The sequence below is a fragment of the Epargyreus clarus genome, unplaced genomic scaffold, assembly GCF_041222505.1.
Source record: "Epargyreus clarus isolate Ecla_fem2 unplaced genomic scaffold, WU_Ecla_fem_2.2 ptg000004l, whole genome shotgun sequence".
NCBI classification, from domain to species: domain Eukaryota; kingdom Metazoa; phylum Arthropoda; class Insecta; order Lepidoptera; family Hesperiidae; genus Epargyreus; species Epargyreus clarus.
Window position 1 is genome coordinate 1,682,250 of NW_027332212.1, and position 17,441 is coordinate 1,699,690.

The following is a 17,441-nucleotide window of genomic DNA, read 5'->3' on the forward strand; positions in this document are numbered from 1 at the left end:
TTTATTGTAATTTTTGCACAAATAATTGTGTATACTGATATATCACATTTTATGCACAAAAATATTTATGTCAAAGAGATGTAGCGGTAATCAGAAAACGTGCAAAATGGTAAAAAAACAAGAACATGTTTTATATACTATCATAATTTACGTGGCCACGTTAAATAGCTGCACATCGTCATTACATCGTAACAAAAATCTGGTACGCTGTCACTATTTACAACAAATTATTACGTTAACAGCGAGTTAATGAAAAACCACAATAACTACAATAAAGCACACGTGCCGAGTGGCAACCCTGCCGGGCGGCCATTACATAAATAATGCCTCCATGTTTATTGCAGCCATTTTGAAGACAAATGGATAGTTATTACGGCGCACTCCGTTTTACATTCGCTTCTCGCGTTGAAAATTAAAATATTGTGTATTACTTATTTTGTACGTAGTTTTACTGCGTGAGAGTCGATTCAGAGGCTGTTACGGATGCTGCACACAGTTTATACCCTTCAGTTTTTCCTCCCTTTTTCAATTGAGGGTGGTTTATGAGTTTTTGCTCGCCTCGTTATTTTACATTCCGTAGTAATGAATGGACTTCCCGTACTAAATTCTCACGGACCACTAAACAGTGCGGAGTGCGTTAATATTTTTCAGTATGTGAAAATGGTCCTTATATCTCCTGCGTATGGTTTGAGGTTGGATAAAGAATACCCTGTAAAATATGAAAGATATTGGACTATGAATAAATTAAATTGCATTCACTATAAATTGGCGATGTAAATGCCTGTTTTATTTCTATCGCTGTTTAACTAATTCCTAATTATGTAGTAAGTTATACTCCTAATGAAAATGATGCTCCATCTAAACATGTACAGGAAATCGGTAAATAAAGAGTTAGAGTATAAATAAGACCATATTCATGAAGTGTAATTATTGTCTTAAGTACACATTCATAAGTTAGTAAATAGTGATACCATGTAAAAATTCGACTAGGTAAGTATGTTTTAAGAAAAGGTAAGAATGAAGAACTTGTAGATAACATTGTAAGTTAAGATGAAAGTAAAGAAATTGTAAGAAAGTTTAAACCCACATCAAGCATAAACTTCGAGGCCGTATTACGGCACATTAATGGCTTTAATGGACCCAAAAATGCACATTTTGCATACAGTTGGCACGATTGCAGGTCAAAGCAACTGCCGTGTGCACTGAACGGTAAAGAAGTTCTTTAAGATGTTCCAGTTATTCATGTTGTTATTGTTAAATAAGAATCTGCCAAGCGAATTTTATAAAGTTTTCAGATGAGCAATAACTTACAAGAAATTAAATTTAATCATATAAGCTACACTTCCATATAATATCCAACAAATTGCAGTTTGTTATATTTCGATACCTATTTAATAACAATGAGACCTTTTTTGACAACGTGGGAGCGACGCCGGGATGTGGGATTTTTACCGCGAGCTTAACGCTCGCCACACCATCCGATGTGTACGACGGTATGCGACCACACATACCGTCGTCCTTCCCGGAGCTGGGCAGGGGATACCGTAACCCTATGCTAGTCCCGGAAGTACAGGGACAATAACAATGAGACCTAAGGCTTTTACTATTTTTGCCTTCTTGAAATATTACAAAAATCTTACAGGTTATTCGTTTTGTCATTTTTTGTAATATTTGTGTGAAACATTATACATTTTTACTAATCTCCATCTATTCCTCAAGTTATACCACTAATTGGTGCAACCAAACTCCCAACTGACCAAGGCCATTCTGCATTACAGAACCCCGACATAGTCCTGGTGCATTATTTAAATGTGCCGTACCCGGACGACAACAAGCTGGCGACGGTGGCGCCGAGTCTGGCTCTGTGGGCGGACAAGAAGGAGTGGACGAAAGACGAACTAGTCAGCCAGTTGAAACCAATGTGTAAGTATCTTTCGCATATTAAATACAGATTAGCCAGGATAGGACTTCGATGTGGATCTGGATGATATTTTTGTGGAAACCTGAAGATGAATGTTAGGTTAGTTAGAAAGAAATGTAATGAGATTGACCGACGATGTGAGTGAAAAGGGTTAAATACCATTAAACGATAAAGATACAACAGAAATATTTTTTGTCAATGTTTCTTGTCAAAATATTTGAACATAATGTAGTTCGTCGTAATTTGTACGTCGCGGTAAAAGTGGTTAATACATTAATGTAAAACATTGCAAATTAAAAAGCAACAGGGAAAGTTCGTCCCCTACTGAATATTTATAAAGAGGGGAGATAAAATCATTAGGCAGTGTTAATGATACATCCTCATAAATGCTGATCGCTATCCCAATGAATTTGTTTTTGATTTTAACGACCTTTATTACTGTTGTGGTTAGATCATTAACGGTGATATTATCGTGATTGTTAATGATTTTATTAGTATCCATGACAGGAAATGGGGTAGTTAAAGCGGTATAATGGTCGTGATGCACTATAGTTTATTTTTTTCACAACTATACTATTAACATAATAGTTATTTATCTAATTTTATAATTCTGTTTGTTTTCAGTCTTCAGTGAAGATGAGTCAGACCTCAACGGCGATATTGAAATAACGGTATGTATAGTATTTTTATTCAACTTATAGTGCATTTAAGAACAGATATACTTAAAATTAAAATTCAGGGAAAAATGTTTCAGACAGCTGAGACGGTGGAAGCCATCGTGAGCCAGTTGATGGAGAAGCAACGTCAAGCAAGGGCTGCGGCATTAGCCAGGCAGCTAGAATGCGGCTGTCCAGATTCCACTTGCCAGGACTCCAGAAACTGTGCTCACCCACTTCGGCGCATACAAGCTGCTAAAGCTCCAGCATCAGATCACCATGTGTCATCGACTACTGGTCCCTCACCTCGACCGTTAGCTCAACCACCTAGGCAATACACCCGTGATCACAGGACAACAACACAATCCTCACCATTATTACTATCGCTAGGACAGATCCAAGGAGGCGGGGGCCTCTTAATATTAAATGGGACTAGCAGTAGTGGTCAACAGCAATCATCGCTAGTATCCCCATTATCGGTTACGTCGTTTATATGCGAAGAGCCAAGAGACAACAGGTATCGGCAGCAGTATAAGCCGACATTTGTGCTAAAGAGAGAAATTCCAGATACTCAGCCATCTTCATGTCTTCACAATACTGAAACAACGACATACGAAGTGGAAACTCAAGTTGAAGAAAAAATTGATGTTGAAACGTTTGATAGGAAAATTAAGATGGAGCCGAAGAGCCGAACGCAAGTAATCGCTAGTGCACCAGCCACACCTTCTCGTTATCCAGATTTGGTGGAACGGTTAGAAACTAAGGTTTTGACCGAAAACTGTGATGATACGTTAGTTTTGTTAGGCACTGATGGGAATTTATCTGCCAGTGCATTCTTTGATGAAACGTTGGAATTGTCCGACGAAGATATACAAAAAACATTATCAGCGAATATGCCAACATGTGAATTGGACAGAAGTGTAGTGCGAAATTCAGATACAGCTAATGTTATGGTATCAGGAATCCATACAATGGACTTTATAGAAAGCTGTGAAGCAGTGGCGTCGCCAACCAACGTTGTTGATGATAATGTGTTTGGAAATTTGGACGCTTTTGATATGCTAGGTGATTTCCCAGAATTGGAGGTTCTTGATCCCACCACGATATCAACTAACACTATAGTAAGTTTTTATTAAATAACACATAGATATCATATCTATTTAAGTAACATCTCACCATTTCTTTAGTTTTATAAGCATATCTTGTAAGAAATTATTTTCGTATTTTCAGGCATTATGCGGCAAATCTCCACATGAAGAGAGTAATGAAAAAATGCAAACTGATTGTCCCGGAGAGGGCGCTCTAAGTATCACTGATTATTCCCCGGAGTGGGCGTACCCTGAGGGTGGAGTTAAGGTCTTAGTAGCTGGACCTTGGACTGATACAACGGATCAGTATACAGTGCTCTTTGACAACTTTCCAGTGCCATCAATACTAGTTCAGAATGGACTTCTACGATGTTATTGCCCAGGTGAGGTGCTCTATAAGTATAATGTTAAATTGCGTTTTAGAGTTCTGTTACTTTTCACATGTTTGTCATATTGTAAACAAGCTGATGAAATTGACACAGAAGAGAAATGTTGATAGAATCAAGGAAGCTTAAAAAGTTTTTTAACAAGGTGAAAGAATAATGAAATAAAACAATTTTTTGGGATAACCAATGCAACCAACAACGATCCATCAAAGACAATCCGATGATTTTACTATGTTAGTAATCTAAGTTCACTAAGATGTAAAGTCGAGACTCGTGTAAATACGAATTTCTCTGCCTTACTATATTATATATACCGTTAAAATTAGAACACACTAAACAAATCAAATCATGGCTACTGCAAGTGAAATAAGTGTATTTCTATCATCTACTAAAGTTTATGTATTTCAAATATTTCAGCCCACGAAGCTGGTTTGGCAGCGTTACAAGTGGCCCGCGGTGGTCGAGTGGTATCCGATACGGTGGTATTCGAATACAAGGCCGGCCCAGCGCCTGCTCCATCATCGCCAGCTTCAGCACCATTACCCTCGCTGGATTTTCGGCGTTTTTCACTACTTCAACGCTTACAACGATTACATGGACGATTGCAAATAAAAATTGAACCTATGGACGAGAATACTCAGGTAAGTCTATTTAATTTCTATATACTAAGTAATCATTGCGTAACTGAATCAAAAATTCCGTAATCATTTAATTATAATCTTAATTGAATTTCAATAATAACATTAAACGAAATACTTATTTATGCAATTCCAGATTGAAGATGTCCATTTGTATTCCAATCCGAAGTTTGAAGATCGTCTTGTAACCTTTTGTAAGACGTTGAGCACGAGATCTATTGGTGCCATTGAGGGCTTTACATCCGAACCGGGAGAGGACAACTCATCTATCCTGCATCTGGCTGCTGCTTTAGGATATTCGAAGCTTACGACCGTATTGCTGAGGTGGAAGCAGGATGACGCGAGCCTGGCGTTGGAGAAAGAAGTCAATTTAGGCGCTAGGGATAGTGATAATTGTACACCCCTGGTACGTTTCATGTTTATCTCATTGTTATTTAAAAAAAACATAAAACGTATATTTTTTTATAACTGTAAGTTAAAACCAATTGCCGAATACTATAATTAGATTAATTAATATACGCAGAGTGGATAAAAAATATACATTGAAATTTTTATATGGGTTTATATGTATTGCTTGATTTTTGGCGCAGGTCAATTGAAGTTGATCCTAATATTTTATTACATAGAATAGTTTTTATAGAATTCACACGCATAATATTTACAATAGGTGTCATTCACTACAAGAAGAAAGGTAAGGACGATAACAAAGTAGAATTGAGAATTACCTTAATTATCCCTCAGATGGTAGCTAGCGCGGCAGGCCACGAAGAAACAGCAGTGGTGCTGGCGCGCTGGAGCGCTGGCACTCGGCGGGAAGCCGGGGCGCGCGCCGCCGCCGCAGCCGCCCGACGCGCTGGACATAACAGACTCGCTGCTATGCTTGATCGGATCCATCCACCCACTGGCGATGGTGTTTTTCGTAAACCATTTGGGTAAGAAAAAACCAAACGGTTTAATGGACTAAAAATAAATATACAAGGTTTCTTAATGCCGAATTCCCATCAGGCATATGAAATTCAAGTTAACATGTTGACGAAGCCACCAGTAACTAAACTTATAATTATATTTTTTCGCCAAAAAGTGAATAAAAAGTTTTCTATTTTATATCAAGTGCTATAGCAAGCTTGTTATAGCAAGGAAATTATCATGATAAATAACAATACTGGTATTCTTAATGATTTGCATAAAATATCATTTCAGGTTATCCCAAAAAGGTCGTGCTGGCAGCCTGGAGAGCAATCTCGTGAAACGGCCGTCTATTGACAGTGGTATTAATATGGCTGACGCTTTTAGATCTAATTCTGCTATAGATAAGTCCGATGGAAACTCTTCGTCTAGGTAAGATCTATTAATCATCCCCTAATAATGTTAATTATAAAAATGTTAAATTATAATAATCAATTTTACTTCTTTTGTGTAACTGTATAAGGAAGAAAATAGTAACACGTGAAATGGTTTGTACCGTCAATAAAAAAAGCTTCAAAAACAACCCGGTCATGCTAAAACATTTTGAAAAGTTTTGAAAGCAATAATTGCCAATTTCAGATGGGAAAGGAGTATGTCACTACCCTTAGATTCGGATACGTCTGAGGATAGTCTTGGAGACGGTAAACTTGGACGGCGTATGGACCTTGCCCTCTGTAAGTTTTTGCTTGTAATATTTCCCATCTAATAGTCAGTTAAATTTTCATTTGCTGAAGATTATTTATTTTTATCGGCACGGCGCCTGAATTTTCCGAGGTTTGAAATTTAAAATTCGATTAACTGGTCCTAATAATCGCGAGATCTGAGCGGAACCGGTGAACGTCAGAGTTACCAGGGTCAAGCGGGATGAGTTCGTTCTCATGATAACTCGTTATACTTTTTCAAGTGTATAAACGTGGTACGAATTATATCAAATAAAAACGACTTTAATGATAAATTTAAAGATAAAGATAGGAACTAATTGTATAAGTTTAAAATGTTAGTATGAAGATGAATGTTTACTAACGAGCCGTCATAGAATACCAAAAAGAGAAAGACCTCATCCAGTAGCTATGCGTTAAAATAAACAAAATTATAAACGTGAGGATACTCCGTGCGAAAAAACGATTCCAGCTCGATAAGTTGATAAAATCGCTTATATTAATATTTGGATTTATTAAATTTCTTTGTTAATATTCTCTACTAGGTATATAAAATAAAAAATATAAATTTTAATAATTTTGAAAAATGTAAAACGTTAGATATTTTACTAAGTTTTTGGGAGTATATGAAAAACATAACAAGTCGTTACTGCTTTCAAACCATTGGCAATGTACTCGTGCGTTTAACTGGACTTTGGGTAATTAAAGAATGTTTAAATTTTATCACAATTGTTAAAAACGGTAACCGCATCGTGTACGCCAATTACATTACTGTACGAAAATGTAATTTTCCAAGATCTTCATATAAGATGATCGGTTTGTGAAACTGAATAAGAATACTAAGAAATCTTTTGAAGTGAGAAAACAGGAAGAGCCTGAATAGGTAGTATTTGTAAAGAAATAAACGTAAACGAGAAAGCACTCACCCGCTGACGCGCTCGACCCTGGCTGTCCAGGCGAGACGGCGCCGCGGCGCGCTGCGAGCCCGCTCATTGACGTGGAGGCGCTCTCCGACGCGTCCTCGCCCCCCGCCTCGCCGCCGCCGCCCAGCTCAGGTCAGTTAGCTGCACACGCGAAACGGTATAGACGAATTGGATGGTACTTGATAATCCTACATGCACATTTTGGATATGCTGTGGAAATTGGACGCTCAGATTGGCATATAGTAGGATGTAATGGAAAGTTCATTAGAATTATAAGTGATACTTAAAATTGCCAAGCATTTAGATACCTATGAAATCGATTAAATGATGACGATTTATTTTCATAGAATGTTTGCAGTGACAGCGATTATGAGAAAATCGACCAATTGCAACCACTTAGAATTGATCTGAAAAACGAGTAGTTTTGATTTGATAAGGAAATTAAAGTTAAACGCATGAATAAAGCATAACATATTATGTAAAAAAATATTGACAATAACGAAGAAAGCTATTAAAGTTATCCTTAAAATTGTATGAAAGAAAAAAATGAAGAAAACAATGGAAAAGATAACACATAAGAACGAAATTTTTAAATTCAATGTTGTCCAAATACGATGCTATGAATGAAAAAGTCAAAAAAGGGTCTATACCATTTCAAGTCGCAGCCTTCCCTCCGCTCGAGTTGTCTATCGATGTTGTGAATGTAGTAGTTGCATGGCCGCTCTGGCCGTCCGTTCTTCTTCTAACAATCGTCGTCTATATATCTGTCCTTCTCTGTCGCCAGTTTAGCCCTGAACGTCATTGCTATAGGTAGACCACTTGTAGATTCTTCTGTAATTCTGTATCCACTATCGAGCGGAGATCCCCTGGTGTTGATGTCAGTAGTTACCTTAAAGTTAAACCGAATGTACCAAATATCAAGGGAACAGCAACTTGCTTCTTTGATATCGCTTGAATCAAGAATAATTTGTTGATTGTATAATGATGATTCGGTTTGACTTGTTTGATGTTGTCCTTCGATGTCGCTTTCAATGGTTCGTATTGGTCTACCCACCTCCACTGAATCAGACACAACAGTACCAAGTGGTAAACTCAATTCCAGTACACCTATAAACAACGTTGGTAAAACTGAAACATAGAAACTGTATCGACACGAATACGTGACAACAAACACTGCATGATGCCTCAATTGCTTGCATGAATTGATATTACGTAAAGGCTTTTTATGTGTAGAAACTTATATGGTTGCTTTTTCATCCACGTAAGGTAAGTGGCGCTTGAAGAGTTCTAAAAGCACAGGATGTTGTCGATCATGGCACTTTTTATTGGATTTGTAGGATGGTAAATTATAGAGAAAAAGTGTTTTCAAAAATCATGTCCTCAGCTGTTATACTAAAATATGGATTATAATATCTGAGGATCTCTGATGAATAAAATTCAAAATTCTGAACATATCAATTTCTCTAAATTGGAATCCTGGTAAGCAATAGATGTATCAATCACTCAAATTAATTGTTTGTTTCAAGACGATTTTAAGTATAATGTCCGAATTGGTTAATGTGATCCACAAAACATTTGGTTGCAATCGTTTACTAAAATGTACTTACAAAAACAATTAAGGGAGGCGCGCTAGGGACAGTATTTATATACGCTTGGTGTTTTCGATGTTGTATTGTTGTGTGAACGAGATTCCACTTCACAAAAACCATTTCAGGGGAGCAGGATGACCGGGTGTTCACACTGGCGGAGCAGATCATTGCTGCGATGCCGGAGAGAATAAAGGTCAGTTGTGTGTTGTACCGTTAGTGACAGCATGATCTGTGTTTTATCTTATGCAATATTATATAGATGTAGAAAATGATGCGATAGTAAATAAGTTATGAACCAATAGTGCGGGCAACTGTGAAAGTCAAGGTTCCAAGGCTTATGAATGTCGAAATCGGTCGATTAATTAAGCTGAAAGCAGATCTCTAAATACTTAGATTCAATAGAAGTAGTAAAAGAAAGAAAGAAAAAAATAAAGTATTAAATATATGACTACAGATATAACGGTAGATATATACAAGAGAAAAATAAATTAATAAATTGGATTTATTAATTTATTTTTATGTGTACCATTTCATTTACTATCGCATTGTTATCTATTTTCTCTATATATTTATTACCCGTGTCAAGTTATAAAATAAATATAGAAAAATACATATATAATTCTGAATCTTTTACAGCTGCATGATATATTGCAAAATAGTATAATAACACATCAAGAAACATCACAGTACCTTGAATGACGAAATGATAACGACAATAAATAATTCAGAAATGTTATTTTCATGGATAAAATGGTAACAGTGAAGTAACTACAAAACATCAAAAATCAGCAACTCTATAACAATTATTTCGATGTTTTTACCGATTTCTTTGTTTGTCGTCTTTCTTTGTTGTCTTATAAGTGACGACCTCCAATTACGTGACAATTATGTCACAATATTAGTATTATTGTACGCACATTAAGTTACACATCTACAATTATGATCAAATTAAAAGTATTGTACTCATCCAATAAATTGCTGAACTGCATCTCAATCGATGGACAGAAAGAAATATTGTGTTCGTAAACCGTGCTTGTGAACATCTTTCGACCCATAATTAATATATTAATATTATCTATCCAGAACGAGAGCTCCTCTCTCCTCTCCGGGCTGGACGGGGCCTCCGGCAACGAAGACGTCCTCATGACGCCAATCCTCGACGAACCCACCACCTTCAACACCGAGTTCAGTTTCGAGTTCTGCGATAACACTTATAGATCTATTTCGTGAGTCGCATGACGAAGGGTCATTGTTACTTATAACAGCAATGAGATGAATCTCAAGTTCCTGTTAAACAAAAATATATAAACAGGACATTGTTTGTTATTAAATACATTGCTTTTGGTGCAATTTTGATGTACCGCTCTCATGTAAAGAAAATATTGATGCTGTTAAAAATGAACTACTGTAAACACATAAAATTTAAATAATTATAGTGGTTGTAATGTTTATGATAAGTCAGGCAAAGACGTGATAGTTTTGTGATATCCGCTCTATGATCGTCATATTACTGTTTAAGATACAGAGGCAAGATTGTAAATTAAATAAAAAAATATATATCATCAAATCAATTTCAGAACAATATTTTAAAAGGTATAATTTTAATGTTTTTGAAAAACTCAATGACCCGTTAGATTTTGAAAGTAATTGTTAGGTGTAGGGCAGGCATTAATTTATAGATAATTTTAAGTTAAAAATAATTATAATTTACATGTGTAAGGTATAAATAGAATGCTAAAGATAATTGCAAATTTTCTTTAAAATTCTTTTACGTTTACCACTAGATTTTAAATGGTCTTTCTCTTCTATGATTACTTTTAAGCCTTCCTTCTCTGTAATGAAATTCGCTATCAATGTTTTTAAATAAGAGATAATATAAACCTGTATCATTTTAGCGGATTTCTTCTGAATATAATTTTCTTCTTAATTCTAAGATACATTCATACATACACGCAGTTTCATTTTCTTTTCGATATTATTTCTTTTACTATCTTCATTGCTTTCTTGCCCTATAGTAGAAATGCAGACAACTTTTGTTATAATTCAGTTTTTAATTTCAGTTTTAGTTTTTAAAGTAAAGAATCAATCTTAATATAATATATCGTATAGGTACTGTGGTGGGTCTACTCCTTGCTCTTCGGGTTCCGTGTCTCCCGGATCAGCGTTATCTCCACCGCCACCTTCGCCACGGTCTACGTTGCCTTGCACGCCATCAGCCACGTTGCAAGAGTTCCTTAACGCCACTACTAACTTTTCAAGCTTGACTTTGAACGGTATGTATCAACGTTTCTTTTGAGATGCTTCTTACTATAAAACTACCGTATAAAGTCCCGTTATTTAATCGCCGGCTATATTATTTATTTTTACATGAGTATTACATTAAAGTTAATTCAATACTTTAAAAAGTCATATATTTTGATTGTATAGTGGCCAGTCGTGGCAATATATTATTTTTTTGTCACACAAAACTTACAACTACATAAATTGAAACTTCAAAATGTATAAGCAACTATATTTTTTATTTTTGTTAAAGCCAATAATAACATTAACAATTGTTTCAGACCGAGAGCAACGCGAACTTTACTCCGCGGCTATAACTATCCAGAAAGCATATCGACAGTACCGAGGTCGGCAGCTGCAGCGCCGAGCTGCGGCGGCTGCTATCACCATACAGAACTGCTACCGGCGATACAAACAGGTGATGTGATAGAAGAAGTAAACGAGCAGTCACACCTGCAGCCCATGGACATTTATAATCAACTCCAGCTAATATTGTAATCCTATGTAACGTCGGTGCAGAAGCATTGTTACGTCAGAGGACTAGCTTGAAACACCTCTGATGAGTACGACTTTCTCACAAAGATTTCATACTCACACCATCACATCAGTGATACTCTTTTGTTATGATTCAGAAATAGGGGTGGTGGTTGAATCTTCGAAGTCGGGTTACAAAAGGTGCTAACCGCTTCGAATTTTTATCGTAATGTATGATTTAATTTATACTATAACTAGCTGACACAGCAAACGTTGTGTTGCCATATATATAAAAAAATGTTAAGGGTGAACAACCCTTATCACTTAGGGATATGCAAAATAGATAGTAGCCGATTCTCAGACCTACTGAATATGCATATAAAATTTGGTGAAAATCGGTAAAGCCGTTTCGGAGGAGTACGATAACTAACATTGTGACACGAGAATTTTATATATAAGATAATAGGTGATAAAACATCTTAATAATAATGCGCGACTATGCCATGTATGATCAGTGATCATTGACCGTTTCAATATATTTTCAGTAACCCTTCAGTCTTTTCCGAGATCACATCTTTTTATTTTGTGTTGAGTCGTACTGATATCAAATCCCTTTTAAAAATTTACGTTACCAAATTTGCAACAAAAACAAAATAGCTTTTAAGATTTTTAATGTTGTTATTCTTGTAGTTCGCGTATTTGAAGCAGATGCACGCTGCGGCGATCGTTATCCAGCGTGGCTACCGTTCACATCGGGAGCGAAGGCTCGCTGCCACACCAGCCAAGTGAGTTTGAAAATATTTTAAGTTCCTAAAATAAGTTTATTAGTTAGTCAATTATTCTTTTTCTTCAATGTCGCTGTCTTCATTACTGAAGGTCGTATCTGTTTATTGCTGACTGCAAGATTATTATTTGCTACAATACAATTATTAATAAGAACAGACAGATCAAAAAAGTACAATAAATATACATCTATTCAATTTAGGATAGCGATAAAGATGATATTTTATTATGATTTATAATTGTAATATAATGTCATTTTGGTCATACAGGCGAACGTATTCCCAGAGGCGACAAAATCAAGCAGCGAGGAAGATCCAGCAATTTATGAGGCAGTCAAAGATCAAGTTAGTGAAAAAATTTCAAATATCTATTTTTACTCAACCCTTTTTGTGGAACTACTGACCACGGATTTTCTACCAGACTGAGGGTTAAGGTTCTATTGTGAAGTCCATGTGAGGTATGGACTGCTTTACAACTTGAAATGAAATTATTCCGTCCATTATTATGCCTATAGCACCAACTCAACCACCTTTACCACTTATCACTGTATATTAAGATAAATACAATTTTACTTTCGGTTAAACTACTTTTCGTTAAGATGATTTCCTTCAGCAATTTATATGAATTGTTCAATTGTTACTAACATGGTAATATATATAAAAGCGAAAAGATACTCACGTTCAAAACGTATTAATCAAGGTTTTGACTAAACTACTGAGGCTAGAATCATGAAATTTGGACTGTAGGTTCATTTTATAACATAATTCCGCACTAAGATCGGATTTTTTGATATTCCACCGTTAAAGGGGTTAAATAGAGGTTGAAAGTTAGTATGAAAGTCCATCAGTTTTAAGGCAAACTCGATGAAAATTTAAATTCAGCTTTCTAATTTAAAATAATAAAAAACTAATGTAAGAGTTTTTCCAAAATCAATCCTTAAGGTGTTCAAATAGGGGTTGACAGCTTATTTTAAAATTTGCCAATTTGAAAGCCAGCACTATGAACGTTAGCCATTGCCTTACTGGTTAGATATAGTGAAACTTTAATTCTATCGTTTATGGGAAATCAAGCCTTATGTAGGTATATAAGGGTTGTAAGTTTGTATGAAAGTGGTATAGAAAAATGAAAAGTATCTTAGATTCGAACCTTAATATATCATATTTACTGTATCTGTTAACGAATCAATATCATGTGTTAAACATCTTGCGGTTGAATTACAACTGCTACATTACGCCTCTTGTCAGTTTCTACACAAACCTCATAACAATATTAGCATAGAAGCCAGATTAGAATAAAAACGAATGCAACTATATTTTATTAATTATTGTCAAATATCATTTCATGTGTGGGAATGAAACAAACCATAGCTGTTTGTTTCGTTCTATTCTGAAGGTGTCACTAAAATAATAACGATAAACGTCAAATGGTCACCTTTGGTCCTCTTATAATACGTACTAATTTAAAAGTACTATCCAAACGTCAAAGTACATTAGTGATCTCGTCAACATAATTTTGAAGTATTATAGTTTGTTGATACGAATCGTGAGAATCGTGAGTAAAAATTGAGAGAAATTTACAAATTCCCTTTGAAAACGTTACTTATGTCTCTTTACGCGATGTAGTTGATATTTTAGTACGGCTTCCATGCTTATCATTGTTCCGAGACACAAACTATCTCTGCTGATGTTGCATTGTCAAAAATGTCAAAATACACGTGGCGCGTGGCCTCCCGACTGATAATGCGTTGACGGAAACCGAACAGACGTCGTATGCTCGTCGCACTAATCATCGGTTAGGTGTGAAAGGTTGAATGATTTATTATATAATTGTCTATTCAGGCGTAACGCAACCGATAATACTCTCGTAACAGCATCTTGTGACACCGTTCTACTTCAAAATAAAGAATTGTGAAATAAATGCCGATGTAAAGAAAATAATGAAACTTCCTTCACTCTCAGAACAAAGGAACTCAATATTTTACTGAAAGAAAATATATTAGGGTTAAATTATAATAATGGATAATATTCAATGCGCCATCAAGGCATTCGATGCCGTAATTAATCCCGGCAGACGATGCTTTCAATAAGTCTTGGTTGAGATATCAAATATTTTCTTTTATACTTTCTCAGAACGCCGACTTCATTTGCAAACTTCGATTGCTCATCAAAAGACGACCCTTAAAGCCCACTGATATGCTATTCGATACCCTCGAATATTATAATGAAGATCCCGAAAAGATTGAAACGGAAACAAAATAGGAACGGAAATTTTTAGCTCGTCAAAGTTTCCTCGGATTTTAATACCGATTTTGACGGAGTTGGTTTAGTCAAATGACTGCATTGAATTCTGTTGGATTATTATTACTTTCTTGAACCAAGTCGGCTTTACTTAATCCAATCTCAAAATAATTCAGACTTAGCTATGTATTTGTTTCATCATGAACGAGTAAAGATAATAATGCGATTAATTTTGAACGATTTCGTGTAAATGAAAATAGGAATTTCAATTTTAAGCGAAGAGGAAACTATAAGAGATTCGAGTTTATTAATAATTTCAGCAATAATATTTACAGCAAACAGCAATAATATTTACCATATTGCAAAATGATATAATATATTGGTATAACCGATTAGTCTCATATAACATATCTACAGACATTTGATGTGTAAGAGAAAATTATATTCTTCAAACACGAGTACAATATTTTTACAGCGTGGCCCGTGTCGGCGCGGTTGTATTACTGAAGATATAAATACGTTTATGCTTATTGTATGGCACGATATTATTTTCGTCTGCTACGGACTGTGTCTGACACGTACTATATCTGTAGATATAAATGCAACATAATTCCTCAGCAAAGAGATCGTTACTCATCTGTTGATTGCGTTTCATTGTGGGGCGAATCAATAAACTGCGATTCACTTCGTCCGTAGTCTATCTCTTCCCTTAATCCTTCTTAGTTTCTTTGCTTAGTTCGTTCGTGATTAAATCGGTTTCGATTTGAAACGTCTGATGTTATTCGTGTTCTTTGTAGCGGTTTGATAATCCCTTTAGACGGATTCGCAGTTTTGTTTGGGTTTAATGGATTTTTGTCAGAAAATGCTTCGACTATTTCTATCACTTCAAAACCTGACTATTTACTTATTTAAGCCACTTTACTCGAAATGTTTTTAAGAGATTAAGTGCATGTACATTCTGTTATTAATCTAATATTTTTTTCCCATTTCACGCTAGTACTTGGGAGGAATTTTCAACAAACGTAAGTTATAAAAATATCGGTCTTTAAACTAAATACTCTTATATTTTAAATATTTATTATTCTTCTGTTTATATGTCTATTTTGTTGACCCAGGTTGCAGAGCGCGCGAGCCGAAAACGCGAGGGTGGCCCGGCTGTACCAGGGTGCCCGCCGAAGCTCGTTGCTGCCCACCACCAGTACACAACCCACGCCTAATCGGTATATGTCTAATTTATATTTCACCCACATCAACTAAAAGGCAGCTACTTCAAACATGTTTCTCCCAAAAGAGAGATTTGTTATAGTCACAGCGCGTTTAAACGAGCTGCTACAGGAAGACGCTGCTACTTATTTTCTGAGTTTATTGCCTAGAAAAATTAATGTTTCTCAATATTCACAACTAAGACTTTGACTTATAAATCAAAGTTAAAATGTTTAAATAAACTATTAAGATTATTATATAATACTTATAAAGGGCTTACATTTAAGTATTGTTTTCAGGATTGTTGACTACTTAGCACCTGAATCACCAATGAATGCCGATGAAGACCTTCTACTAGAGCTATTGTTTAAAATGTGACCTGAAAACATCATTGCAGAATTAATTGCATTGCATTGTTCAAAATAAGATCCGTATGAAAAAGAGTTCGAACGAGTTTTGATGTTATCCGTTTAAAAACGTACCTAAGACTCTAATTAGAATTAGCTCTTTAGTTATCTGTAGCTGCTAAGTATGGGCAAAGCAATGCAGTGGTAGATATTGCAGATTATTTTAAGGTCCTAAGTTAATAGTTCACAATATATAAAGGGGTATGACGCGTATGTTGCTATTTATTGGGAGTTGCTAAGACACATTTCGAAAATAACTGATATATTGTAGAAAGTGAACGTTACATCGTCATAATTTTGATCAAGTTAGATGAATATAAAAGTTATTGTACATAGAGAGTGGAAACAAATTGGAAAGGGGAAATGTCTTGAAAGTAGGACCTGAATAATTTTGAAATGTAGGAATGTAATTTTCAGTTGCTGATTTTACGTTTTAGGTACCCTTTTACTATTTGTTCGTAGTTTATCACTTATACTTAGAAGCTATAGATCTATCTACATCAACATACTACTGCCTTATTTTTTCACTATCAAAATATAATTCCATATTAATACACCATCATCAATAAACCAAATACAAAATACTTTCTTAAAACAGGTTTCCCGGAGTTGTGAGATAACTCAGGCCTTCGATATTGAAATTTTAACATTGTTTCTATAATGACCTTCCTATTTCCTCTCATAAATCTTTTAAAATTAATTTAACACATCTACAATCTCTTCTATTCCCTCTTTTGATTTATTACTTAACTCTTGTCGTTTCCTTATGTTTCGTTTAGAGGTGACTTGTTCAGAGTTTGGATTTAAATTCTCATTTTCGTTAAACTCTTCAGGTCATAGACAGGGTTATATTTAGTATAAATTTTATCGTATTTGTATTATATTTTCATAACGTATTTTTGAGAAATTTGTTTAGGGCATTTATTGGAATCATATTTTTGAAAACTCTAAATTGGATGTAAAGTAATTTACCTAGATTTATCAGTAATATTGGCAATATCTTTTCTAAATCCGTAACTCATTGACATATTATTTTTGATTGTCGCAATTGAACCGAATTGTGAAACACTTGATACATGATTCAATTAACTTATGTTCCTTTCCATTTTATGTTGGCAAGTTGTGAGATCAAGTCAACTTAAAAATTGACTCTTCATGATTTCCACGGTGGAGTTTAAAGTAAGTAGGTTAAGTACAAATTCAAATTATTAAAAGCCACTGTTCTTATAAA

General features: G+C 35.2%; 1 protein-coding gene across 1 annotated transcript in view; it reads left to right on the plus strand.

Annotated features, from left to right (window-relative positions):
• Camta (Calmodulin-binding transcription activator) overlaps positions 1-16,907 on the plus strand; it is a 138,971-nt gene extending 122,064 nt beyond the window's left edge. Inside the window, exons 6-24 of the mRNA XM_073092523.1 lie at positions 1,779-1,923; positions 2,546-2,592; positions 2,661-3,698; positions 3,808-4,048; positions 4,469-4,692; positions 4,826-5,095; positions 5,431-5,621; positions 5,890-6,027; positions 6,235-6,329; positions 7,271-7,496; positions 8,926-9,019; positions 9,910-10,052; positions 10,936-11,099; positions 11,388-11,524; positions 12,271-12,365; positions 12,633-12,707; positions 15,598-15,622; positions 15,716-15,820; positions 16,103-16,907. Coding sequence (XP_072948624.1) covers positions 1,779-1,923; positions 2,546-2,592; positions 2,661-3,698; positions 3,808-4,048; positions 4,469-4,692; positions 4,826-5,095; positions 5,431-5,621; positions 5,890-6,027; positions 6,235-6,329; positions 7,271-7,496; positions 8,926-9,019; positions 9,910-10,052; positions 10,936-11,099; positions 11,388-11,524; positions 12,271-12,365; positions 12,633-12,707; positions 15,598-15,622; positions 15,716-15,817 — 3,450 coding nt within the window. The 3' untranslated portion in view covers positions 15,818-15,820; positions 16,103-16,907. The remainder of the gene's footprint in view (positions 1-1,778; positions 1,924-2,545; positions 2,593-2,660; positions 3,699-3,807; positions 4,049-4,468; positions 4,693-4,825; positions 5,096-5,430; positions 5,622-5,889; positions 6,028-6,234; positions 6,330-7,270; positions 7,497-8,925; positions 9,020-9,909; positions 10,053-10,935; positions 11,100-11,387; positions 11,525-12,270; positions 12,366-12,632; positions 12,708-15,597; positions 15,623-15,715; positions 15,821-16,102) is intronic.
• The last annotated feature ends 534 nt before the right edge of the window (positions 16,908-17,441 follow it).